Below are 26,604 nucleotides of genomic sequence, written 5' to 3'. Positions count from 1 at the left end.
TAAAAGTAAGCTCAACTCAACTCAAACTCACAAACTAAAAATTATCAAGTTCAACTCAAACTCGAAATATAATATTGAAACTTGAACTCAGAAAGGCTTGAACTCAAAAAAAAATTAGAAGCTCGATTGAAGCCTAAAATTTGAGCTTGATTGAAGTGAAAGAATAGTTATATAATTATAGTTATATAATTTTGTTATGATTTTTTTAACCCCAAATTTATTTTTTAAATATAGTTATATAATTATATTTATTATTTAATATGTTTTACCTTAAATATTATGTTGTAGTTAATTTGAATTATTTTGTTTCACTTGATTTTATGATTTTTAACTTATATATGTTATGACTTGCTTTGAATATGACTTTTTGATATAAAAAATTATTTTTGATTAAATATTTTTAGTATTTTTATTTAATTTTTTAAATAATTATGACGTCGTCCGGCTCTTCCGACCAATCGAACCAATTCAACCGGTTGAATCAATAAACCGATAACATGATCGGTTCTGAAAACCATGATCGTCACGAAGAAAATTTCTACAAGTTAAACGCCGGATGGTAGAAGTACGATGATGAGCATAAAATGTCATATCAACCTTCTATTTATGAGATGTCAATTATTAATAATTAAATAACTAATTTATTATAACAAAAGAAAAAAATATTCATATTTCAATCGCCATTTACACAGACAACAATTAAGGGTGGTGGAATTGTATTCCACATTCACAAGGAGATGGCAAAATGATAAAATGGAGCTTGGAAGGAGGGGTTTAATGTTATCAACTTCCACTCTCCTCTGAAATGACCACTCTATCCCATTCGCTCCCTATCCAATTCCCACTCAACTCCCCCGCTTCTGCTCACTCCTCTGCCCACAGATCTCTTATCCTATGCAAGAAACGCAAGAACGACACCGCTTTCGAGGAGCACCGGTCCAGCTTTGTCGACTACGACAATGGCCACCATGAGGTTTCCACTCGTTTGAGTGGACTCCGGAAGGCCGATATCCCTAAACGCTATCGTTTGCGTGTCGAAGGCGACCTCTTCCAGAAGGACTGGACCATATCTGAGGTGGTCGACCGAGTTCTGGAGCTCAATCATTGGGAAAATGTCGAACCGTTATTGAGCCGCTGGGTTGGTCGTTTTGCTAGGAAAAATTTCCCCTTCCTCGTCAAGGTACGCCACATTCTTTTGCTTTACCACACTTCAAGTTTATTAAGTTTTAAACACAGAAAACCAGAATTTACTTTTGATATTTCTAATAGAAGTTTAGAAATTTTAACAAGTCAACGTTAAATTTTTTTTAAAACATTATATAACGAAAAATGTTTTTTCCCCTTTTAATTCATAGGAAATAAATTATGTTTGAATTTGTTGCATTTTTCACTTACATTTTTTTTAATAATTTTAAAAAAAGGCAGATACAAAAGTAAAAACCTCGGAGCCTCGGGATAATTAGAGACTAACGGTTGAAATTGTATTTGTTGAGTGATTTTGATGGTGTTTTGGCAGGAATTGACTCAAAGGGGTGCAATTGAACATAGTATAAAAGTATTTGAGTGGATGAAGAATCAGAAGAATTACTGTGCACGAACCGATATCTACAATATGATGATAAGATTACTTGCTAGACATAAACGGACAGATCAAGCAAGGGGTTTGTTCTTTGAAATGCAGAAGTGGAGGTAACGCTATCTGTTTGTTTGATCTTATATAGAATAAATTGTGTGATTTCTAAATTAAATAAACTATGTTCAAACTTTATGCAAAACTTTTTTCATTTGTATCTCATGATGTTTATAGATTGGTTAGTGGACAGGAATCAATTTGCAAATATCTGAACTGAAAGTTCATTGTTTGTTAGCACCTGAAATATCAGTAGGATCCCTGCTCAGTATAAAAATCTGTAAATATCTGAACCAATAAGGAAAATATGTTTATCTGTATCTGCACATTTTTCAGCATCATCTGATAGTTCTGTATTACTGAGCTTTTCGAAGCTCATTCTATTACTCACATTTTCAGGTTAAAAGAATTGTACCAGTGCATCTATCGACTTCAGTAAGGGAGTTCTTCCGGTGTTGTTGCAGAGTATGGTACATGTGATTAGGGGGCATGTAATTGTATTTTGTTTTATATACGAGTCTGAAAAATCTGTTTTATTTCTGCACACTGATAAATCATTTTATAAGTTACATGTTTTAAAAAATAAGTTTTAAATTTTCCGCCATTTTTACAGTGGGTCGCTCCGGTGGCCCTAATGTGACTTCTCAGATCGAATCGGGCTACCCGCATCGGTCTGGAGGGTTACATTTAGTGGTATCAGAGCTATGGTTTGAGTCAAAAAATTTTAAGATAGACCGGCCGGTCGAATTTCAAAATATGTCTGATCAGTACATGCCCCTAGACTGTAATCGTACCTCTTTGAGCCGGAACTCCAGGACTGAGTCCCTATCTTTAGCGAGTAAACCAAAGTTTTATATGTTAAGGCTATACTTGTACAAAAAGGAATACCAGTAACATCTGTCTAAACGCAGTAAAGTGCCTTAGCCATGTGAGAGTTATTCATCTGAGAAATTCTGACTCGACTCCAGATATAAAATTTGAGATATGCTGCTGCTCTACGAGCCTATTCACGAAACCAAAGCTGAATTGATTTCACAAGGATAAAGTTGTTTTGATTATTTACTTGGACTGAGGGAGAATTCTGAAGAGATTGATTACTCGAGAAAATTTTCATTCAGATTCTTTTATTGAAATGAGGAAAAGTTCTGATGAGAATGTATACTCAACTGGTTAAGGATTAGTGAATGATCTGTGTTTCTATAAAAAACTACTCGAAGATATGGAAGAGTTGATGAATGTTTCATTTATGCAATTATGTGACATGAATGAATTTCGAGGACGAAATTCTTTTAAGGAGGGGGAGAATTGTAACACCCCAATTTAGGGGCTAAATTTAAGAAATTATAAAGTGGTGGATTTAATTGGTATTTTTGAAAGAAACAGTGGATTAAATTGTAAAATTTCAAAGTTGGCAGACTGTTTTAAGAAGTACAGGAAATTCAGTGGCTAAACTCATGATTTAACCATTTTTCTTTAGGAGTTAATATAACCCCATTTCCCGTGCATTTTCTGCAGAAAATGCTCATAATTCCTCTCCCGGTCACCAACTTCCAACTCTGATCTACTCGCCGTCCGACCTCCAAACGACGAGCCGAAACCACCATCGTGTTCGTTGTCAACTGAGGAACAAAACCCCTCAAACCTTTCGTCGTGAATCATCGTCGTTTGTCGTGAATTTCAGTCGGAAGTATCGTCGGTAATAACTCGGTTTTAGTTGGTTTTTCATCGATTCACGACGATCGGGTCATCCGTTTACGACACCTCCCGCACCATCGTGTTCATTGCATCATTCCGAGTTCGCCGGTGTCATCCTTGGTCTCCGTCGACGGCGGCGCGTGAGGAGGTGAGGCGGTCAAAGTTTCCGATTTGTTGAAATCGAGCTCTCCGCCGTTCAAAATTGTGAACCGAGCTTTGTAAGTATCTCGAAATCGCTCAAAATAATTTTTAGAAATTTTTCCGGGATTTTATCACTGTTCACGCGCCCCCCACGCGCCGCCACTGCGCGTGGGGGAGGAAAAAGTGACCGGTTTGGCCGGTTTTGGAACTGTTTTGACCGGTTTGACCGGTCACAACTCGACCCAACCCGTTGACCCGACCCGAACCGTTGACCGTTGACCCGTTGACCGTTGACCGACGTTGACCACTGTTGACCAAAACTTTGACTGTCTTTGACCGGGCATTAAACGACCTTTGACTTCGACCGAGTATACCTATCCTGACATTTTTCGACGTTCCGAATCCGATTCCGCTGTCCGTTTTTTGAAATTCGAACCCGAAGGCCTCGAAATTGCCGGTCAAACCCGTTGACTTTGATTTTGACCGAAAATTCCAAATTTCCGAAAAGTCATATTTTATGTTTTTGACGTCCTGAATCCGAATCCGAAGTCCGTTTCGCCAAATTCAAAACCGGTAAGCCGTATTTCACTGATTTATCACCCGATTCGATCCGTTTATCGTAATTAAGCTCCGTTTCTGATATAATTTCTGTTTATATGGATCCGAGGAAATATTGGAAGTTGAATTGAAGATCAAAGGTGTTCGAATGGAATTTTTATGGTCGATCAGTATTACACGGAAATCGAGGTAATACTTTACTACCTCTTTATGCTTTATGGAACATGTTGATATTGGTAAATGCATGAATAAGATAATGTTGGTCACTTTTGTGGAGTTGAATAATTTATTCACTCGATATGAATGTGGTAGAAATTCTATAACTGAATACGGATCGAATGACTAATATAAGAGATTGAAAGATTGTTAGAATTAAATTACAAGTTTGTGAATAGTGATAAAGAAATCAGACATGGATTTGTAAATTATATTTTATATCATCAAAGGTTAAATGTTAAAGGTACTTGGATGGGAAATTATGAGAATACTTCAGTATGGTAAAAATACGAAATTACCCTTATATTGGAAAATGATAAGAATTGTCCCTAGAAGTGGATTAATAAATCTGAAAAGACATATTGATACGATAAATACATTGATGTGCATAAGAAATGATAGTTATACTTAGAAATTATGGATAACCGGTTTTTAACCCCAAGAGGGTTTATGCAAGATACTAGAAGTGTGTTAAGGGAATTATTTCAAGATCAGAGAGTGTTCAAGAAAGCAATTAATCATAGGATCTCTAAATTATATTATTTTCGTTAAGAGCTAATATCAAACTTATCTGGTTAAGAAATTACGGAAATGCCCTTAAGAGATAGAATAGTCTGAGATGACTCTGAATGAGAAAATACTTAGAGGATTCGTACTTAACTCGATTAAGTACGGATTTAATTGTTAAGATCCCGACTTAGTGCAGGAAAATTTCTAATATTCCGTTTGTAAAGTCTGAGAAGACACTTGACCTGAAAATATTCGAATAATGATTAAATACTTGAAGAGTAATTTATCGGGGGTATTCTGCTGTCAGAATTGTTCGAAATGACTGAAGTAAATGATAAGATTGAATTAAATAATAAGATCGGATGGAAGGAAAAGATTGAAATACCGTAGATCTGTAAAATGACCAAAATACCCCTGTAATGGAAATGACCCAAGATTATCACCAAGCTCAGGAATGATTGGATATCCTCGAGCTCTGAAATGAATGGAATAAAACTAAATACCAAAATTACCAAAATACCCTCATGACCTATACCAAGTAATGCCTTGGATTAATTAAGGAATCCAAATAAACATAGGTATTGGCATACCTTTAAAAGTAATGGAAAACAACTTAAGTGAGTAGATCAACCCTAAATCTATGTCAATACCTAAATAGCATAGATATTACTAGAATGCGTGTTCGTCTTCTTAAGTTTGGCTCGATGATAATTTTGGAAGTATTCAACTCAACTCAACTCTAGATCGCATTCAGTACTATGAATTGGACGTTTGTTAGTCAAATCAACCATGAAGACCAAATCGAATGGAATGGAAGTACAACATGTATCTAAAATTCAGTAACGTCTAAATTACTCTGAAAAACCCCGAAGTAACTGGAATGAATTTGACTGCTAAATAAGCTAAGTAACCTCAATGATCGAGGATTAAGTAAGTGAATTGGATAAGTCTGGAAATTTTGATGAGTTTATAAGATGTACTGTCCTTATGGAACATGAACTACAAATCAAGCACGTCAGTATTTCATGATATCGTGGAAGCTTGGAAATGAAATAAAGATCATTGGAAGATCTATTCAGCGATGATTCTGAAGGTGATCTATGAACAAGAATTTGTGGTATTAAAAAGTAAATACCCTGGAAGGGAAATGAATTGACCAGTGGATATAAATTGTTAAGGTTCTGAATCTTCGTTATCAAGTTGTTCGATTATCCGATCAATTGACATGGATATAAAGGATTCTGAATACCCTTCTGATTACGTACAACTTCTGAAAACTGTCAGAATAAGATATGATCCTGATAATTCACATTCTGAATAATTGATGATTCTGTCAGTTAATGAACTATTCCAATAGTGATTCTAAATTTCAATATTCTATCGTTAAACTAAAGATTTGTGTTTCTCTGCCCGATAAGATTATCCTGTATCTCTAAATAATATTTGGAAACTCTAGTGTGTTCCTTACTTATATGAATATTTTATCTGATTTCTGATTTGAATTATGTTTTGACATCTGATCTGAAATCTGTTCTGAGTCCTAACCTGGATTCTGTTCTGATATCTGATCTGAATTATGTTTTGATTTCTGATAACTCCGTTTACCGACGGAGAAATGTTTTATCTGGGGGTTTATTGTTGGAGGAAGATTATCTGCAGACTCCTCGGCTTTGTGCTCAGGGTCTAAATGGCATGTGCGGTTGGGTGTATGGTTCTGGGGAACCTACACATTTATGATGTGAACGGATGGGGGTATATATATATATGTTTTAAAAGATCTGTATCTTTTTACTGAATTTTTCGGGAACACACTAGAAAACCTATTCTAAACTCCTGAACTCAATCATCCGAATTATTTATCTGAACTGAAAGCTCATTGTCCGTTAGCACCTGAAATATCAGTAGGATCCCTGCTCAGTATAAAAATCTGTAAATATCTGAACCAATAAGGAAAATATGTTTATATGTATCTGCACATTTTTCAGCATCATCTGACAGTTCTGTATTACTGAGCTTTTCGAAGCTCATTCTATTACTCACCTTTTCAGGTTAAAAGAATTGTACCAGTGCATCTATCGACTTCAGTAAGGGAGTTCTTCCGGTGTTGTTGCAGAGTATGGTACATGTGATTAGGGGGCATGTAATTGTATTCTGTTTTATATACGAGTCTGAAAATCTGTTTTATTTCTGCACACTGATAAATCATTTTATAAGTTACATGTTTTAAAAAAAAAGTTTTAAATTTTCCGCCATTTTTACAGTGGGTCGCTCCGGTGGCCCTAATGTGACTTCTCAGATCGAATCGGGCTACCCGCATCGGTCTGGGGGTTACAAATTTCTTCTAATAGAGCTACAGCTATAGATTGCATCACTACAATAGCTCAATTGGCATCAGATCTCAATTAGTTTTAAACTTTCATAGAATATTCTAAACATTTTGGTGGGTTGCTTTCCTACTAATGACCATGGAACCATAATGGGTAGAACCTGGAAATATGAATTGAGATCTAGATTGATGAAAATAAATTCTAAAGCTCCATGATGAACTTCATTCCAAATTGATTATCTTTAAGTAACTATGGGGCATTGCAGATTCGCCGAATGCTTCATCATGTTGTTAGAAGTTTAAAGCTATACAAGTATATGACTATCTGAATCAGTAAAACCACATGATAGAAGTTTAAATGTAAAATTGTCTATTGTATATATCATATTTAGTCCCTTCTGTAGGAAAATGGTTTAACGAGAACTTAAAGATTCTTTTCATGAACTTAATAATTCAGTCTAACTAGTGAGTTAGAAATAACAATTTAATACGGAGAAATCATTAATGTTAAAGGTTTGTTTCAAAATCCTTTCTTTGCAAATGGAAACAACATATAATGGTTCAAAAGAAAGTACAACTTTTGTTGCTTTAATTGGAAGTTAATAATGACATTGTCTATAGCCTCCCATTAGTAGCATAGGAGTTGTTTGAAATGCATCGTTTTAAATGTAGAAATCATGCAAAGAATTATGAGATGATGATGATCTGGATATCTTACTAAAGTCTTACAAGGAGAGATGTAAATTAGGAGGTTTTTGAAGGGAGCAAAGTAGTTTCCTAGCCAAGATAGATCCTTTTACCAACTAGATTTTTTTTGGATGCTTGTATCTATATTCCATAGATGGAATGTTCTCACTTTGCAAGTAACATGTCTACCAAATGGAATCATTCCTTCAGTATTATTATTCCTTTCTCTAGTACCGTTATATTTTTTTCTCAAAGAAACATTTTTTTCAGAAGGCCTTTATGCCTTAAGAAGATTAATACCCATCATATTTCCCTTTTTAGTTTATAATAAAGATGGTCAGTAAAGTGTGTTTGTAAATATTAACTGTTTTTATCCCTCTTCTATTAAGTATTGCGCTTCTTGTGGTCTTATATTCAACTTGGGTGTCTCTACCTACCACTAATAGATTTTAGATTGGTACTTTACATGATATCAAATTCCAGGTTGTTTGTGGTCCTACCTAACTCCGTGTATGGTTGATAATTCTGTTGTCCACTTGAAGACTCTGGTTGAGCTATGCGTGAGGTGGAATGTTAAGTAGTATTATCCCACTTCTATTTAGTATTGGGTTTCCTTAGGTTTTATGTCCAATTTGGCCTCTCCACTTCTAATTGTTTTAGATTGGGTGCTTAATTGTAAAGTGCTGAAAGTAAAGAGGAAGTCTTGTTTGTATCTAGTTTCTAGAGTCTGATATGTTGGGAGGCTTGGCTTATATGATCTAAAATAACAAGAATAAACAGGAACATATGATACCAGTAAATCTCAGTGGAAATGCCATACATTAAAGTCGAGAACTCCAATGATCAGTTTTATGTGTTTTAGCTGATCAACATAAAACAATATCTGAAAAAGAATATATTTTATGCAAAGTCAAGACCTCTAATGGTCATTCTTATGTGTTTTAGCATATCAACACAAAATAATATCTAAAAAGGAACAGGTTTTATGCATATATACTGTATTCTTCAATGGCTGAATGGAAGAGAAGCAATTTCATTTGCTGCTTTAATGTTATGGGAAAAAGAAGAAAAGCAGGAGAGAAAACCTTACCCAAGTGGCACACCCTTAATCTCCATTTTAGAATTTATAGTAATATTATGTGTAATTAACTTGGTCAAGACTCAAGTGCTAGCCAAATTTTGGTCCTTTTGCACATAAACCAATTAAATGCATGGATTTATTTTTCTACCTAACAGTTAAGTCGATCCCTATTTTAGTTTTTATAAATCATCTTTATATGTATGGCTAACATATTGGCAATAAATAAAATTAATTATGATAAGAATAAATTTATCTATAAACCAATAAGTAAAACATCTAAGAATGCATCGTGGCTACCCTAATGCCAAAAGAGTCAAAGTGTCTTGATAAGCCTTGTAATATCGATCCCTTCATTAAGTATTCAGGAGAAGGTAATAGGATGGTGCACTGTCCACTCTTAAACCTTTTTCATATTAGGCTTATAGCTTCTGTGTTAACTATTAACTCCATAAGTACTGCCTTTGCCAAGGACTGAATGAGTTGATACAAGCTAGAAAATGATATATATGCATATTTCAATCACACCACTTTGGAGAATGAATTCTCTTGGGATAAGTCATCCATTTTCGTATGAGTCATGTCATATCCAAAATCACTCTACCTTTGGCATCCCTTCTTGGAAACCGTTTGTGATAAAATCAAAGTATCATAATCCATAAGACGACCTGATGTAATAAGTCAAAGTATTAGTTGCACAATTGACACTAGTATTTCTATACGCACATGAGTGAAATACCAAGAGGAATTGTCATAGCGAAGGAATTGTCATAGCGAGTCATGTTCCGTGAACTTGTCAACATTTCACTCACCCTTATGTTATCTTTAAATATCTCCATGCTTGAACTTATGGAACCAATTGCATACATTTATCCTAGTCTCTAAGCACTGTGAATGTATTCTCTTGACAATACAATGATGAAGAATGTTTTTAGAAACATGCATTTAATTTATACCAACTCAACGATTGTGATACAGTACAATTCCTCTGCGAGCTGTTTGTGTCCCATGTGCTTAACCACGTGAGTTATTAAAAAAATTTATAATAAAACACCTACGTATACAATAATATCATAATTATCTAAAGAAATTTATAATTTACATTACATGAAATGACTTAAATAGGTGTGATATAACATTTCGAGTTTTTTTACGAAAGAAACATGAGAGAGAGAGAGAGAGAAGTAGAGAGAGAAAAGTAGAGAGAGGAAAGGTGGATTCTGATGAGGTTTGGAAGGCTTTTGTGGATAATCTCAGTAGGAGAGTGTCACGATGTGCATTAAGGGAATTGTTTTTATCTTTTGGACCTGTTGAAAGAGTTTTCATTCCAAAAGAAACAAGAAACCCAAAATACAAATTCTCCACCTTTGTTTTTGTGCAGTTTGGAAGTGAAGCAGGTTTGAAAAGGGCAATAGTTAATTTAAATGGTTCATTAATAGACGGGAGGAGGATTACAGTTGGAGTTGAATGATATAGGGATGTTCGTTCAAGGATAGTGGAGAAGAATAGTCCATTGAAGATGGTTCCAAATCCGAGTCCAGCAGAAACTTCAAAGTCTAAACAGATGGATGATTCCAGTAGGACTTTAAGGGATGATAGAACATATAAAGATGCTTTATAGACAAACAGAATGAGTAGTAGTGCATTGGGATGAGGGAGTTATCCTCTGATGGGATTCACAGGGAGAAAACTAAGAAAAACATTTTGCAAATGCATATTCCTTCTGAGAGCTCGAGTTGGGTTAAAAGGTCATTAACGGGGATCATTAAACATCACTTTGAGTTAGAGTTAGTTCAGAAGGCTCTAATGAATGAAGGTTATGATATCCAGATTGCTAGCTGGGGCTATGTCTGGAACTCTTCTGCAGTTACTTTTAAATCTTATAAAGAGATGATGGAGGTATGGATAAAGAAGAAAGATGAAATAGGATACTGGTTTGATGGATTGGCTCCTTTACTGAATGAAGATGGAGTTCCAATGACTTTCTTCCAGGTCAAGCTATTTGGTGATGTAAGGTAATTCTACCTTCTCGTTTGATTGTGGATCTAGGAAGGAAGCAAAACAACTTGTACAAGTGAATGGCTCAAAACAGAATGGATAAGGGTGGTAAACGTATGGTTTAATAGGTAGGCTATTTAATAAATGAGAGATGGAAGCGGAAGATGATTGAAATTGTTATGGTTATGGAGATGAAACAAAAGGATGGTTGTGAGGATAGTATCTTGAAGAACGCTCAAAGAAGAACCAATGCTATAGAGAGCAAAGACCCAATCTTTATATTATTTCTTCAAGGGGTGGTGTTAAGTACTTTGACCCACTAGTTATATGAACTAGGAATCAGAAGTATCAAGATGAAAGAAGAGGGTTGACGTCACAAGTATAAAATACTTGATAAGTCGATAAAAAGTCACCAAGACTTAAGAAAGAGAAAAATCTCACTTCAATTAAAATAAAAGGTCTGATTACAAATGATGAATGCTTTCCTATTTATAGGAAATGGAAGGGCATAGCCGAATAGAGACATAATGGTTCGGCCAACCCATGTATCTCCCTATAAAGATATAATTTAAATGCTAAAAGAGATGATGGTTCGGCCCTTGATGGAGGGAAATGATCCTTGGACGAATAACACTTGTATCCCTTCAAATTGGCGCCAAATGGGAGAGGAGATGATGCTTGGTCGAATGGTTAAATGGCTCTTCATCTTGGCGCCTAAATGAGATCATATGCACGGCACATGGGGGCTGGTTATATGGCACGCACATGGGTGGTCTAGGGAGCCTTGTGGTGCAGCCTTGTGCATGGGATGATGGCTGGTCATGTTCTCTCTCTTGGGCGTGCATGTGTCTCCTCCAAGCTAGCTTGAGTTGTGGAGCTAACTAGCAAACATGGGCTGTTTGTGAACAAGCTTCCTAGCTAAGTCCTTGTGAGCTCCTTAACATTATGTTCAGCTACCTTTGACATCACTTTTGGCAACTCAGCTCCAAATAGTCCAACTAGCTAAGTTTAGCTAGCCTTAAGCTCCTCCAGCTGAATCGAGCTTCCCTTAGTGTTCCATGAGCTGCCTTTTACTTTGTAAGCTGTTTGTGAGCTGCATATGACGTCCAAATCATTCACCAAGCTACCTCAACGTTTATTATGCTCCAATGTACCTACATGTGCAAGGAAACAAGGTAATTTCATGGTATTGAGCTAATTACCTTGCTGCCATGTTTGATTATGGTAATGTGAGCTAAGTTTGAATGTCATGAGCTAATTATATCATCTCCTAATATGTGTAAGGTAAGGTATAAAGCCTAAGAGCTTTTATGAATGCAAAATGAACTAATGAAATGCATTATAAGTATGCTGCCTTGATGTATATGTTATAATCATGCATAATATAATTATATAGCTATCCTAACATGCTTAACATATTAAAATAACAATGTGTAAGATGTATTCATACTAAGTTATTCTTTAACTTCATAACTAATATCCTTAGAATGATATGTAATATAATAGTATGTATTATAAGGTTATTATAAAGTAAATGCATTAAAAGGATGTTCAAGAGTACTCCCTTTATAGTTGAAAACGTGCTTGCATCATCCCCCCTTCTTTAGGGCGATTTGTCCTCAAATCGAGTCCATTATGTCCTTGCATAGCTTCACGCCTCTTTGCTAAAAGAAAGTATCCTTTGAACATTTGTGTTCTTCCATTATATACTCTTTTGTAAGATTTCCCTTTAGGCCTTTCTTTGGAATATGATTTACCAACATGTACCTTTTGGGAATGATCTTTATCTAGGGATATCCCTTTTGGAAGTGACCTTTCACGTGAATTGTCCTGAAAAGTGAAGAGAGAAAAGGTTTCATATGAAGGGGTACTTACCTTTTGTAGATTAAAATCATTGGCGAAGAGTTGTGACTTTAAGTCCCAAACATCACCACTTTTCGTAGATGACCCTTCATTTTCTAGTATTGAACCATCATGTATCTCTATGAAGAAGTTTGGTTTCTTGTTTAGTTCCTCTTCATTTTTCGTCGGAGTTTTGTCTTTGCTCCATGCTTGTACACTCTTTCGCATATGCAATTGATCCTGTTGTACTTCTTTTGGCGTTAAAGGCATCAAGGTCACCTTGAGTCCATCATGCTTAAAAGTGTATTGATTGTGAAAACAATCATGAATGGCCCTTTTGTCATACTGCCATGGTCTCCCAAGTAAGATGTGGCTAGCATGCATAGGGACAATGTCACAAAGTACCTCGTCCTTGTACCTACCAACTGAGAAAGGAATTAGAACCTGTTTGGTAATATTTAACTCACCTCCTTCATTGAGCCATTGGAGTTTATATGGAGTATGATGTTTTGACGTTGCCAATCCAAGTTTTTCAACCATAAGAGTGCTGGCTACGTTTGTGCAACTTCCTCCATCGATGATCATTGTACAAACCTTATCCTTGACATGGCATCTTGTATGAAAGATATTGTTTCTCTGAATATCATCTTGGGATGTTTGTGATTATAGGCACCTCTTTGAAACAAGCATCTCACCATGATCTGCATTTTCTTCCGTTTCTTCTTCTTGTATTGTTTCAGGTTCCTCGTCAAAAATAGGCTCATCAGAATCTGATACAATATCTCCATTGTCAAGCATCATCATGGTATTTCGGTTGGGACATTGACTAGTAATATGTCCTTTTCCAAAACACTTGAAACAGTTGATGTCTCTTGATCTCTCAAAAGTGCTGGTTTGCTTTTCTTTACCCTTGCTAGATTCACCCACTTGTGTAGTTTTAGGTACCTCTGTACGATCCTTTGTTTGGACTGGAGTTTGCTTTCGGAAAGTAATAGGTTCTTGCTTCTATTTGGTGGCCGAGTTTGGACTGCTCCTAGTGTAGGATTTCCTTTTGAGTTGTCTTTCAATTTTCATGGCCACATGCACCATTTCTTCAATCTCTACATAATGTTGAAGTTCAACAAGGTTAGCAATATCAAGATTTAGGCCAGATAAGAATCTTGCCATTGTTGCTTCTCTATCTTCATCCACATTGGCTCGGATCATGGCAATCTCTATTTCTTTGAAATAATCTTTAACGTTCTTGCTTCCTTGTTTCAAATTTTTTAATTTATGATAAAGATCTCGGTGATAGTGAGTAGAAACAAACCTTTTCCTCATAATGGCCTTCATTTCATCCCATGTTGTGATGGGACGTTCACCATTTCGTCTTCTTGAACTCACCAATTGGTCCCACCAAACTAAGGCATAGTCCACGAATTCCATAGCAACAAGCCTAACCTTCTTTTGCTCCGTATAGTTTTGGCATTCAAAAATGTGTTCAATTTTGATTACCCAATCAAGATAGGCTTCTGGATCAGTTCGTCCTTAAAATGGAGGAATAGTCACTTTGATGTTGCTGAAGTTGTCATTTTGATTTCGATGAACATCTCTCCTTGCTATTGATGTTACTTCAGCCTCTTCCTCTTCTAAGTCTTCTTCCATTCTATGGCGGTTTACTCTCCGGTTGCCTAAAGATGCTTCTAATTGATCCATACGATCTTGCAAAGGCTCCAATTCTAATTTCAACAATCTTGCCATTTCGTGCATAACAGCTTGTGTTTGTAAGTTAGGGTTTTCTCTTTATGGGGATCGTCCTGAACTCCGAGACATGGTTAGTGAAATAAGAAAAGAATAAGATGTGTAAAAGACCTTACCAGAATATACTCTCACAAAGCCTCACGAGTCACTCCAAGGAAACTTGATGTCACTCAATCCGCTCGTGTTTGCACTCTAGGACTTTAATGGCTTTTACTTGTCCTCTTCTAAACTCACACACGCTCCAACCTTTTTCCTCTCGATTCTCTTGTCAAGTTTTAGAAAACTTTTACTCAAGACTATATCAAGTAAATTTTACTTGTTTGACGTCGGCTGCAAAAAGGTTAGTATGAAGGAAAAACAAATATAATGAAATGGTGGCTTAGAAATAGAAAGAAGAGAAACAAAAGGGTTACTTACACAAGTCACTTCACAACCTTCTATCACCACAATCAAAGGCTTACTTGAATGGCTTGGTGATGAGAATTGTTGATGAGTGCTTTCAACTTTTCTTTCTTTCTTTTTCTTCTTTTTGAGTGCTTTCAATTTCTTCTTTTGAGTGCTTTAATTTTCTTTGCTGGATTTTTCTTGATTTCTTTCACTTTGCACTTCACTTGCACTTCTTTTTGTATTTTATTGTTGTTGTTGCACGTTGCTTTCTTCCACCAAAGCTCTGATTACCGCTTGATGTATGGTAATTCTACATTCTCGTTTGATTGTGGATCTAGGAAGGAAGCAAAACAACCTGCACAAGTGAATGGCTCAAAACAGAATGGATAAGGGTGGTAAACGTATGGTTTAATAGGTAGGCTATTTAATAAATGAGAGATGGAAGCGGAAGATGATTGAAATGGTTATGGTTATGGAGATGAAACAAAAGGATGGTTGTGAGGATAGTATCTTGAAGAACGCTCAAAGAAGAACCAATGCTATAGAGAGCAAAGACCCAATCTTTATATTGTTTCTTCAAGGGGTGGTGTTAAGTACTTTGACCCACTAGTTATATGAACTAGGAATCAGAAGTATCAAGATGAAAGAAGAGGGTTGACGTCACAAGTATAAAATACTTGATAAGTCGATAAAAAGTCACCAAGACTTAAGAAAGAGAAAAATCTCACTTCAATTAAAATAAAATGTCTGATTACAAATGATGAATGCTTTCCTATTTATAGGAAATGGAGGGGCATAGCCGAATAGAGACCTAATGGTTCGGCCAGCCCATGTATCTCCCTATAAAGACATAATTTAAATGCTAAAAGAGATGATGGTTCGGCCCTTGATGGAGGGAAATGATCCTTGGCCGAATAACACTTGTATCCTTTCAAATTGGCGCCAAATGGGAGAGGAGATGATGCTTGGCCGAATGGTTAAATGGCTCTTCATCTTGGCGCCTAAATGAGATCATATGCACAGCACATGGGGGCTGGTCATATGGCACGCACATGGGTGTTCTAGGGAGCCTTGTGGTGCAGCCTTGTGTATGGGATGATGGCTGGTCATGTTCTCTCTCTTGGGCGTGCATGTGTCTCCTCCAAGCTAGCTTGAGTTGTGGAGCTAGCTAGCAAAAATGGGCTGTTTGTGAACAAGATTCCTAGCTAAGTCCTTGTGAGCTCCTTAACATTATGTTCAGCTACCTTTGACATCACTTTTGGCAACTCAGCTCCAAATAGTCCAACTAGCTAAGTTTATCTAGCCTTAAGCTCCTCCAGCTGAATCGAGCTTCCCTTAGTGTTCCATGAGCTGCCTTTTACTTTGTAAGCTGTTTGTGAGCTGCATATGACGTCCAAATCATTCACCAAGCTACCTCAACATTTATTATGCTCCAATGTACCTACATGTGCAAGGAAACAAGGTAATTCCATGGTATTGAGCTAATATGAGCTAATTACCTTTCTGCCATGTTTGATTATGGTAATGTGAGCTAAGTTTGAATGTCATGAGCTAATTATATCATCTCTTAATATGTGTAAGGTAAGGTATAAAGCCTAAGAGCTAATATGAATGCAAAATGAACTAATGAAATGCATTATAAGTATGCTGCCTTGATGTATATGTTATAATCATGCATAATATAATTATATAGCTATCCTAACATGCTTAACATATTAAAATAACAATGTGTAAGATGTATTTATACTAAGTTATTCTTTAACTTCATAACTAATATCCTTAGAATGATATGTAATATAATAGTATATATTATAAGGTTATTATAAAGTAAATGCATTAAAAGGATGTTCAAGAGTACTCCCCTTATAGTTGAAAACGTGTTTGCATCATTTGGGGTCCTCTCTTATGCTGAAATGACTTTTTTGGAACGAATAGCAGTGAGATGGGGAATGATGGTAGACATCCATGATTCCACTAAAAACAGGGAAGATCTCACGACGGCGAGAGTTTTAATTAGGGTAGCTAGCCCTTTTGATGTCCCAGAAGTGATTACTCTTGATTCATATCGTAGATCTTACAAAGTGAGTATTAAAATCGGATTGGTGCATGAATCTTCAAAACCTTTTTTTAGTAAATCTCTGGTGGTCAGAGCAGTTGGGAAACATTTTGATGAGCTGATGTCTGAGGAAGAAGAAGACAGAGAGGAGTCAGAAAATGAGGAATGTTGAGGAAGATCAACAGAGAAAATTCGTCAGAGGGTCGACATGTGGTTTGACCAGGGAGCAGCTTACAGTTTTGTTGAAGTTGGTGGGGAACAACACTTTCCAAGGTTTACCAAAGATGGGAAGTGCATTAAAAGCAGGTTATCAGATTTTCAGAAGGTTGAGAGTATCAAAGTGGGGGAGTTTGTTGGATTGGGAATTAGAAATTCAAATATTTCGGCGGATGGGTCACAGGCCCAACTTAGAAGATAATGAGCAGCCTGGGTTGATAGTTTCAAAGGTAATTCCCTCTGGGCCAACATTTAAAATTAATGAATTTGGGAAAATGATTCAGAACATGAAATCGGTTGAGCCTGGCAGTAAAGAGAAATAAAACAAGGGGTTCAACTTTAATTCAGAATCGACTGGTGGTGCTGGAATTAAGGCTCAAAATACTGAATTAATGTTGATAGAACCCAATTTAGATTTTACACAGAGTAATTCATGGGGTAGATCGTTTTATCGGTCTAAAAGCTCGTTATCTACAAAGAGTGAGCTTTTAGAGAGGAGAAGAATGGGCAGCTATAAAAGGGTCTATAAAAGGTCTAGGGAGAGAAAATATTGGTTTGGTAATGGTCAGAATATTATACCTGTTAGAGAGAATGCTTTAGACATTCAGAAGGCAAAAGATCAGACCTTGAGAGCAGTCCAACATGTTAGTTTGTCAGCAGTTTCGAACATCCGATTCAGTGTGGAACGTAGCACAAATAGAAATTCAGTTGTTAGAAGCTTGGACAGTGAGTTTGAAGGATGGTTTTCAGAAGGAGATAGTTCTAATTTCAAATCTGGATTTTTGAATAGAAGAGCTAAAAGAATTCTGTTAAGGGAATCATTAGAACAAATCAGTATCTCAACAGCTTCCTCTTCAGTTTTTTCGGGTCTTTTGGAGGAAGCTTTAGCTACTTGGCAAATAAGTAAGCTAATGGGGGTTTCTTTCAAGCAAGGGAAGACGTCCTTTTTGGAAAAAATCATTAATCTGGAGAAAGGCGTGAATCTGGTCAATTAAGGAGTTTTATGGGGGCATTCAGATTGTTGAATTATTAATGATGAAGGAAAAATTCCTCATAATTTCATGGAATGTAAGGGGTTTAGAAAAAAAAGAGCGGGCTGTTCAGAGATTAGTCTCTAAGATATCTCTTTCTTTTCTTTGGTTGCAAGAAACTAAATCTGAGAAGATACAAAGATCTTTTTTTTATAAGAAGTGGGTTGAATATTCTTTAAGGTTTTATTGAATCTCCAACTGTTGGTTCTTCAGGGGGTTATTATGTTGCTGGGATGATAATGTTTTTGAGCTGGAAAATTAGTATATTAATAGGAGTTTTATTGTTGTTTCAGGAAAATTCCGTTCTAATAAATTTAGATGTGGATTCATTAATGTTTATGGTCCTTCAGTGGATGATGAGAAAGCAAGTTTTTTTTGAAGAGTTAAGCTTGTTCATTTCTGGACAGTCTTCCTGTTTGTGCGGGAGGAGACTTCAATGTTTACTTGTGTGAGGATGAGAAGGTTGGCAGAGCTCAGAACAGAAATTCAATGGGAATTTTCAATCAATTTATTCAACAATCAAGATTAATTGATCTACCTTTGAATGGAGGTAGGTTCACTTGGTGTAATAACCAAGATATTCCCACATTTGTAAGGTTGGATAGGTTTTTGGTGCATGGTCAATTCATGGCTGCTTTTCCTTATATTGTTCAATTATTACTTCCCAGGTCTGTGTCAGATCATAATGCTATAATGCTTGAGAATGGAGGAGTTAATTGGGATAAAAAACCTTTTAGACTCTTTAATTATTTGATGGAGGAAGATGGTTTTGAGGAAGTGGTCAGTTCTACAATTTCATATTGCAAGAAAAAGCATAGGAAAGCTGGAATTTTGAGCATTCTGAAGAGTTCGAAATTAGCCATAAAAAGGTGGGCTGGGAAGAGAAATCAGTTTCCAGGAGCATCAATTACAGAATTAGAAAGGAAGATTCACAAATTAAAGGAGGAGGTCTAGAATTTGCAAGATGTAAGCGATGATGGGATAGTAGCAGAGTTGAATGTCTGTCAATCAGAATTATGGAGACTTCACAGGATAGAGGAGCAGATTTGGCATCAGAACTCCAGAATAAAGTGGGTATATGATGGGGATCGAAATACTAGATTTTTTCATACTTGTGCTTCAGTTAGAAGAAAAATAAATGCTATGAATGCTCTAAAAGTTGAGGGATATATTATCCAAGACCCAACTGTTATCAAGGCCACTGTTACAGATCACTTTTTTAAAATCTTTAATGTTCGGTCTACCTTGGAAGTGGATGATATAAGGTTGACTTTTTCTAGGATTTTTTTTGGAGCAAATTCTACTTTTAGAAAAGTAATTTTCCGAGGAAGAAATTTGGGAGACATTAAAGTCGTGTAATAGCAACAAATTCTGGGGCCAGATGGATTAAATTTTGGGGTTTTTCAAAAGGTTCTAGCCTGTCCTTAAGGAAGACATTCTGAAATTTTTCCACAACTTCTACTTGGGGAAAGATTGGGAGCATGGTATCAACCATACTTTCATTACCCTTATTCCCAAGGGCTCTAACATTGGAGGTTTAGATGACTATAGACCTATAAGCTTAGTAGGAGGGGTATACAAGATCTTATCTAAGTGTCTTTCCAGGAGGTTAAGAAGTTGCATCAGAGACATCATTAGCCCGACACAATTTGCTTTCATTCCTGGTCGTCAAATTTTGGATTGTTCTCTCATTGCTAACGAGGGAATTGCTTTTTGGAGGAAAAAAGGGCTCAAGGGCTGCGTTTTCAAGGTTGACTTCAAGAAGGCTTATGATTCAATTGATTGGCCTATTTTGTTTAAGGTAATAGAGAAGATGGGTTTTGGATCCAGATGGATTGGTTGGATAAGGACATGTGTTACTACAGCTTCTGTTTATTGGTCAATGGAGTTCCCTCTGAGGAATTCCCAATGGTAAAAGGTCTTCGACAGGGTTGTTCCTTGTCTCCATTGTTTAATTTAGTAGGGGAACTGCTTAATTTATTACTTCTGAAGGCAGTTTCTGAGGGGTTATTTTCTGGAATGGTTATAGGTAGGGAGGACGGGTCTTTTAATTTATCACATTTGCAATTTGCTGATGATCTTATCATATTTTGTGGAGCTTCGAAGATGCAGATTTTGAACGTGAAGAGGGTTCTTATAGTGTTTGAAGTTATGTCTGATCTTCAATTAAATCTAAAGAAAAGCAAACTGTTTGGAATTAACTTATCTTAAGAGGTTGTTCAGGAGTGGGCAGAGTCTATTGGTTGTTCAGTTGGGTCTTTTCCTTCAGATTACCTAGGACTTCCCCTTGGTGCTATTAGGAATTCATCAGCTCTTTGGGATTTGGTGGTTCAAAATTTTCATAAGAAACTAGCTGGTTGGAAGGCATTTACTCTGTCACTAGCAGGGAGATTGGTATTGGTCAAGTCGATCCTATGCTCGCTTCCTACTTATTTTCTGTCGATGTTTAAGATTCTAGCCTCGGTTTACAAAACCCTCAATTCTATCATGTCTAATTTCTTATGGGGAGGGGGTAATGGAAAAACAATATACATGGATTAATTGGTCCAATGTGTGTAAATTAAAGAATGAGGGAGGTTTGGGTGTTCGAAATCTCAATAACATGAACAGAACGCTATTATGGAAATGCAGGGATTCAAAAAGTGGACCACAAACGCTATAGCGGCCGCTATTTCGCGGTAGCGTCGTCGTCCGAAACCAATATTAATGAATTTCACGGTGGGTATCAGATTCACGTCGACAGCAGTCCATCGCGTCCGTAATCTAACGGGTAACGGTCAATAGCGTCAATAACGGGACGCTATTAACGCTATTCCACCATTACTGCCAAAATAGTAAGAAAGCCTAAATTTACACCCAAAAAATCAAGAGAGAGAGCATATCGATTATCAGTAGTTCAAAATCAAGACTCACCAAAGAGGCAAAGATTAAAACAAAAAGGGAACAAACCGACAAGACAAAGTTATTTTGAAGGAAAATCGTTCTATGGGCTGGATTTGGGATGTTCAAGTGAGAAGGAATTTAAATGATTGGGAGCTTGAACAATGGTCTAATCTGATGGTTATCATTTCAAATTACTCTCTTTCTAAAGATTCCAGTGATGTTTTGATATGGAAAGGCAATGGGGATGGTGTGTATTCTGTTAGCTCTTGTGTTAAGTTGTGTTCTTCAAGTTCGAAGGAGGTTCATTTCTAGAAAATATAATTTGGAGGGGTTTGCTTCCTCCAAGAGTGGAATCCTTTATGTGGCAAGTTGTTCTTCAGAGGCCGACAGTTAAGAATGAACTGGTTAAAAGAGGGGTTCAGGGTATTGAAGATGTTCTATGTCCTCTTTGTAAGCTGGTGGAGGAGTCTTCCACACATTTATTCTTTACTTGTTCAGTTGTGTGGTCCTTATGGAATAGATTTATGAAGTTTTGGAGGCTCAGTTTTGTTTTTCACGCAAATGCCAAGATTTTTCTTCTAGCTTGGGACTAATTCTGCTATATGGTCATTTAACCTGGGGGCTGTTCTTTGGACCATTTGGAAAGTCAGGAATGATATAGTTTTCGAAGGGGGTAAGTTAGATCAGACAGAATTATTTTTCTTAGCAAAATTTAGGCTTGCTTCTTGGTTTTTAGCAAAGTATAAGGAGATTTCTATCCCTAAGGATTCTCTCATTTCTGATCATTCCCTAGGGGATTCTTGTTCATCCTACAATAAAGATATTTTATCTAAGATCCCTTGGTTCCCTTCTACTAAGGGCTTCATTAAATTGAATGTTGATGCTGCAACTAGTTGCGACTGGAAGAAAAGTGGTCTTAGTGGATTTTTAAGAGATCATTATGGTTCAATTTTAGGCTCTTTCAATGAGTCTTCTGGTTCGGGTCCTCCTACACTGATGGAGCTTAAAGCTATTCGAAGGGGTTTATCCTTCTTTGTCTCTTTTCAAGGGATTGTTAAGGATCGGTTGATTATCGAGAGCGATAGCAGGGTGGTAGTGGATTGGATTAAGAATGTTGATTTATGTCCAGATGTGTATGCTTTTATTGTTAAAGACATAGTTGATAGGCTTAGAGCTTTTGAGGGTGTCGTTAGATGGGTTGCTAGGACAACTAACTAGATGCCTTAGCTAAGGCTGGAATAGGCTGATTTTTGTGTTGTTGTTTACGGTTGTCTTATGGTTTTTAGTTCCTGTAAAGGGTGTTTTGGTGTATTGTATTTCTATTGTAACTTTCTTTATGTTTAATGAAATCTTAGGCACTCTTTTCCTCCTTTCACTGATTAAGGAGCTTTTACGAGCTCCATTAATCAAGAAGGGGGGTTTTAACGAGGCCTTCAAATCTTATTAAAAAAGAAATGACTTAAATAGTGTTGTAAAGCAAGTGATAGATTGATTTGTAGGGCTAACACTAACATGATATTTGCATATATTGTTAGGTTTGGAGATTATAGCTTTCTAAGCAATAGGCTTGTAATATCCTCGGAAATTATGCATATTATTCTTTAAAGCATCTTATGGTTTTCCATTCAATAATTTTATTTAAATTTGTGTGATATAATAATCCCGTAATATCTCTGGTGTAGGTGCAAACCTGATGTTGAGACATACAATGCTCTTATCCATGCACATGGTCAAGCTGGTCAATGGCGTTGGGCTATGAATATAATGGAAGACATGCTTAGTGCAGCTGTATGTATTTGTATTTTTCTTCCCTAATGAGTCTTAGTGGGAATAACTTGATTTGAGGATATTTTTGTTCTTTTCACCTGAAATCATAGTGCATGGAAAATGTTTGCGCTACTGCATGGTGCCTTCATTATCTTGTGATTGTCACTGTGATTATTTTTATGGTTAAACAACATCCACAGAATGCCTCTATTATTATCTATTTGTCCATATAACTATTGTTATGATTGATATAACTTTGGTGTCAGTAAACTGTACTTTTCATATTTTCTTCCCCTGGTTGATTTAGTAGACTGCTTTGCTTGATTTGTTATTGGTCATGTGCTTTGATTCACATTTTTTAGTTTGTAAATTCATTTGAGTTGCACATATCATGACATGTTATACGAGAATAATGGAAATTTAGAGGGATTTAAGAGTTCTGTTTGGCAACTATTCTTGCCCTACTTTCTTTTCCCACTTCTTCGAAATTTTACATCTTTCAACCAGGGATGTTTTTGACCCTACTGTATATGTGCAGATCCCTCCAAGTCGATCAACTTATAACAACTTGATAAATGCTTGTGGATCCAGTGGAAACTGGAGAGAGGCTCTGAAGGTTTGCAAGAAAATGACAGAAAATGGAGTTGGGCCAGATCTGGTGACACACAACATTGTATTGTCTGCATATAAGAGTGGGGCCCAGTATTCAAAAGCTTTGTCTTATTTTGAACTGATGAAAGGGACACATATTCGCCCTGACACAACTACCCTCAATATTGTGATAAAATGCCTGGTGAAGCTTGGACAATATGAAAAGGCTATTGATATATTTAATTCCATGAGAGAGGAAAGAGAAGATTGCCGCCCGGACGTTGTTACATTCACCAGCATCATTCACCTGTACTCTGTTAGTGGACAGATGGAAAATTGTAAGTCTGTGTTCAATACAATGCTTGCAGAAGGTATAAGACCCAATATTGTTTCATATAACACACTAATGGCTGCATATGCTTCACATGGAATGAGTAGAGAAGCAGTTGCTGTTTTTGACCAGATAAAACAAAATGGTTTCCGTCCAGATGTTGTTTCTTATACTTCTTTACTTAATGCTTATGGAAGATCACAATTACCTGAAAAAGCTAGGGATGTCTTTGGTATGATGAAGAGAGAGAATTGCAAACCTAATCTTGTAAGTTATAATGCATTGATTGATGCTTATGGATCCAATGGATTATTAGCCGAGGCTGTGGAAGTCTTGCGTCAAATGGAGCAAGATGGGATTGAGGCAAACATTGTCTCAATTTGCACCCTTTTAGCTGCCTGTGGACGCTGTGGGCAAAAAGTGAATATTGATGCTGTGCTGTCAGCAGCAGAGTTGCGAGGTATCAAACTGAATACAGTTGCCTACAATTCAGCAATTGGAAGTTATATGAATGTGGGAGAGTTTGAGAAGGCTTTGGCTTTGTACAAATCCATGAGGAAAAGGAAAGTCATAGCAGATTCTGTTACTTTTACAGTATTGATAAGTGGTTGCTGTAAACTGTCCAAATATAACGAGGCACTTGGGTTTCTTGATGACATGGTTGGTTTAAAAATTCCCTTAACCAAGGAGGTCTACTCTTCTCTTATCTGTGTCCATAGTAAACAGGCAGGTGCTTCAGCACGGTGTGCTTTTTAGTTGTTGGTATACAACTTGAGGGACATGTTTTCTTATTTATTTTCTTTGAATACACATTTCAGGGCCAAGTTGCTGAAGCTGAATCAATGTTCAACATCATGAAGGTTGCTGGTTGTAGTCCTGATGTTGTTGCATATACTGCAATGCTGCATTCTTACAATGCTGCAGGTAAGTTGTACAATACACTTATGTTTACTACTAGGAAACTGCAAATGTGGAGACTAAATGAGGGAGTTTTTGCCAATGTTATTTTTATTATCTTCTCTGATCTTTTCTTAAATTGTCTTCCATTCTATACCTGGACGTCTTTTGATTGATTTCATAGTACTTTGTTAGCTTAGTCCTTTGTTATTTATGGGTTAACTTTATCTAAATAACTTTGTTTACTTTTACTTGGAAATTATTTAAAGCTGCATCAAAACTGGTTATTTCTCATGATAATATGTTCAATTTGTTCATAAGTATCTCTTCTTTTGCTGGAAAAACAACGTCTATGACAACTAAAACTTGGTGCTTTGTAATGCTTCAGAAAATTGGGCAAAGGCTTCTGCACTTTTTCCGGAGATGGAAGAAAATGATATCCAACCAGATTCTATAGCATGTTCAGCTCTAATGCAAGCTTTTAACAAAGGAGGACAACCAACCAAGGTTCTTGTTTTAGGAGAGTATATAAGAGAGAAAGTAATTCCTTTAAACGATGCTGTTTTATTTGAAATGGTATCAGCTTGTAGCATGTAAGTTCCATGTCTATATTTTCTGAAAGAAACATGTTTCATTAATTTTTTGCCCCTTTTTCAAACAATATTCTTTAGGGTTGTTTTTTCTTCCCTCCCGCTTTGCTTGCTTTCAGCAGATGCAGATCTTTCTAATTTATAGTCTTGTAGCAGAGGAAAATTAACTTTTGAAGAAGTTCCAGAATTTGAGGATAATGAATCCAGTGTAGCCACTTATATTGACACCCAATTTTATCCTTTTTGCATTTTAAAAGGGGGAACATAGATAGAAGAAATGACTAGTTTTTGCCGGAGCCAAATCGGATGTCACTTGACCTGTACAATATCAAAGCAATAGTGTGATATGTAATCTTATATCTACCGATGTCGCCTTGTTTGTTTCATGTCTAAATATAAAATTGGATTATCCTGCATCATCTAATTGTGTTGTTTTTCCTTCAACTGTCTAATTTCACTTGCTTTGAAGCTTTCAGATAAATACCCCCCCCCCTTTTTACATGAAAGTCAGTCTGCTTCATCTACTTTCTATAAACTAACATTGGGAGTTTGAATCAAGTTTACAAGATTGGAAGACCACGCTTGACCTGATCAAACTAATGGAGCCTTGGCTCGCTTCAGTTTCCATTGGGCTTTTGCATCAGCTTCTTCATCTGCTTGGGAGGAGTGGAAAAATTGAATCTATGATGAAGGTACTTGATTTCCTTAATATTTATTTATGTAACCAAAGTTTATGTTTCGGGTCTCTCTGAAGGACTTGAAAGTTATCAAGTTATATCACTAAGGTTAAAGATCGTCGCGGTGGTTGATTATTCTTATCTTGCATATCCTAATTTGCCTTCTATTTTTTATTTGGACACGTGCAGCTGTTTTACAAGATAATATCATCTGGTGTTCCAGTCAACTTTAGTACCTACTCAATCTTGTTGAAAAATCTATTGGCAGCTGGAAATTGGCGGAAATATATTGAGGTTATACTTCTGTATTAGCTCTTAACCATTTTCTATCAACCTTCAACCTACACCACAGATTATCTTAGATAAATGTTGTAAATGATATGGATTCATCTATTTTTATAATTTAAAATTTTGGCATGAATGATGGCTACATGTTTGATATCTGAATGGCCTTTGATTTTGGTGACCCAAGTCCTAAAACTTCTTACTTTTGCCGCAATGGTGCTACATTATATGACACAAACCTCCTTGGAAAATCTCTGTGCAGGTTCTTCAGTGGATGGAAGATGCCGGAATTCAACCTTCGAAGGGGATGTTTGTTGATATTGTCTCCTTTTCACAGAAAGGTTGTGGGGTTGAATATGCAGATAAAATACAAGAAAGACTAGGTAATCTGAAATTATTCCGGGCATGTGAAACATTAATTTAGTTTCTATTTACAACATTTTGATTCTGAGAGTAGTATTCGTAGATTGGT

General features: G+C 36.4%; 1 protein-coding gene across 1 annotated transcript; it reads left to right on the top strand.

Moving 5' to 3' along the window:
• Positions 1-722: 722 nt before the first annotated feature.
• Positions 723-26,604, top strand: LOC120188035 (pentatricopeptide repeat-containing protein At2g41720-like). The gene is made up of 9 exons (XM_039191585.1): positions 723-1,180; positions 1,517-1,689; positions 22,677-22,782; positions 23,300-24,409; positions 24,502-24,607; positions 24,969-25,173; positions 25,730-25,862; positions 26,037-26,141; positions 26,395-26,604. Exons 1-9 carry the CDS (start codon positions 806-808, stop codon positions 26,554-26,556), a joined length of 2,475 nt encoding a protein of 824 aa, XP_039047516.1. The 5' UTR covers positions 723-805; the 3' UTR covers positions 26,557-26,604.

The sequence above is a fragment of the Hibiscus syriacus genome, unplaced genomic scaffold (assembly GCF_006381635.1).
Source record: "Hibiscus syriacus cultivar Baekdansim isolate YM2019G1 unplaced genomic scaffold, ASM638163v2 tig00116937_pilon, whole genome shotgun sequence".
Lineage (NCBI taxonomy): Eukaryota > Viridiplantae > Streptophyta > Magnoliopsida > Malvales > Malvaceae > Hibiscus > Hibiscus syriacus.
This window is presented reverse-complemented; position numbering and strand designations above follow the sequence as displayed.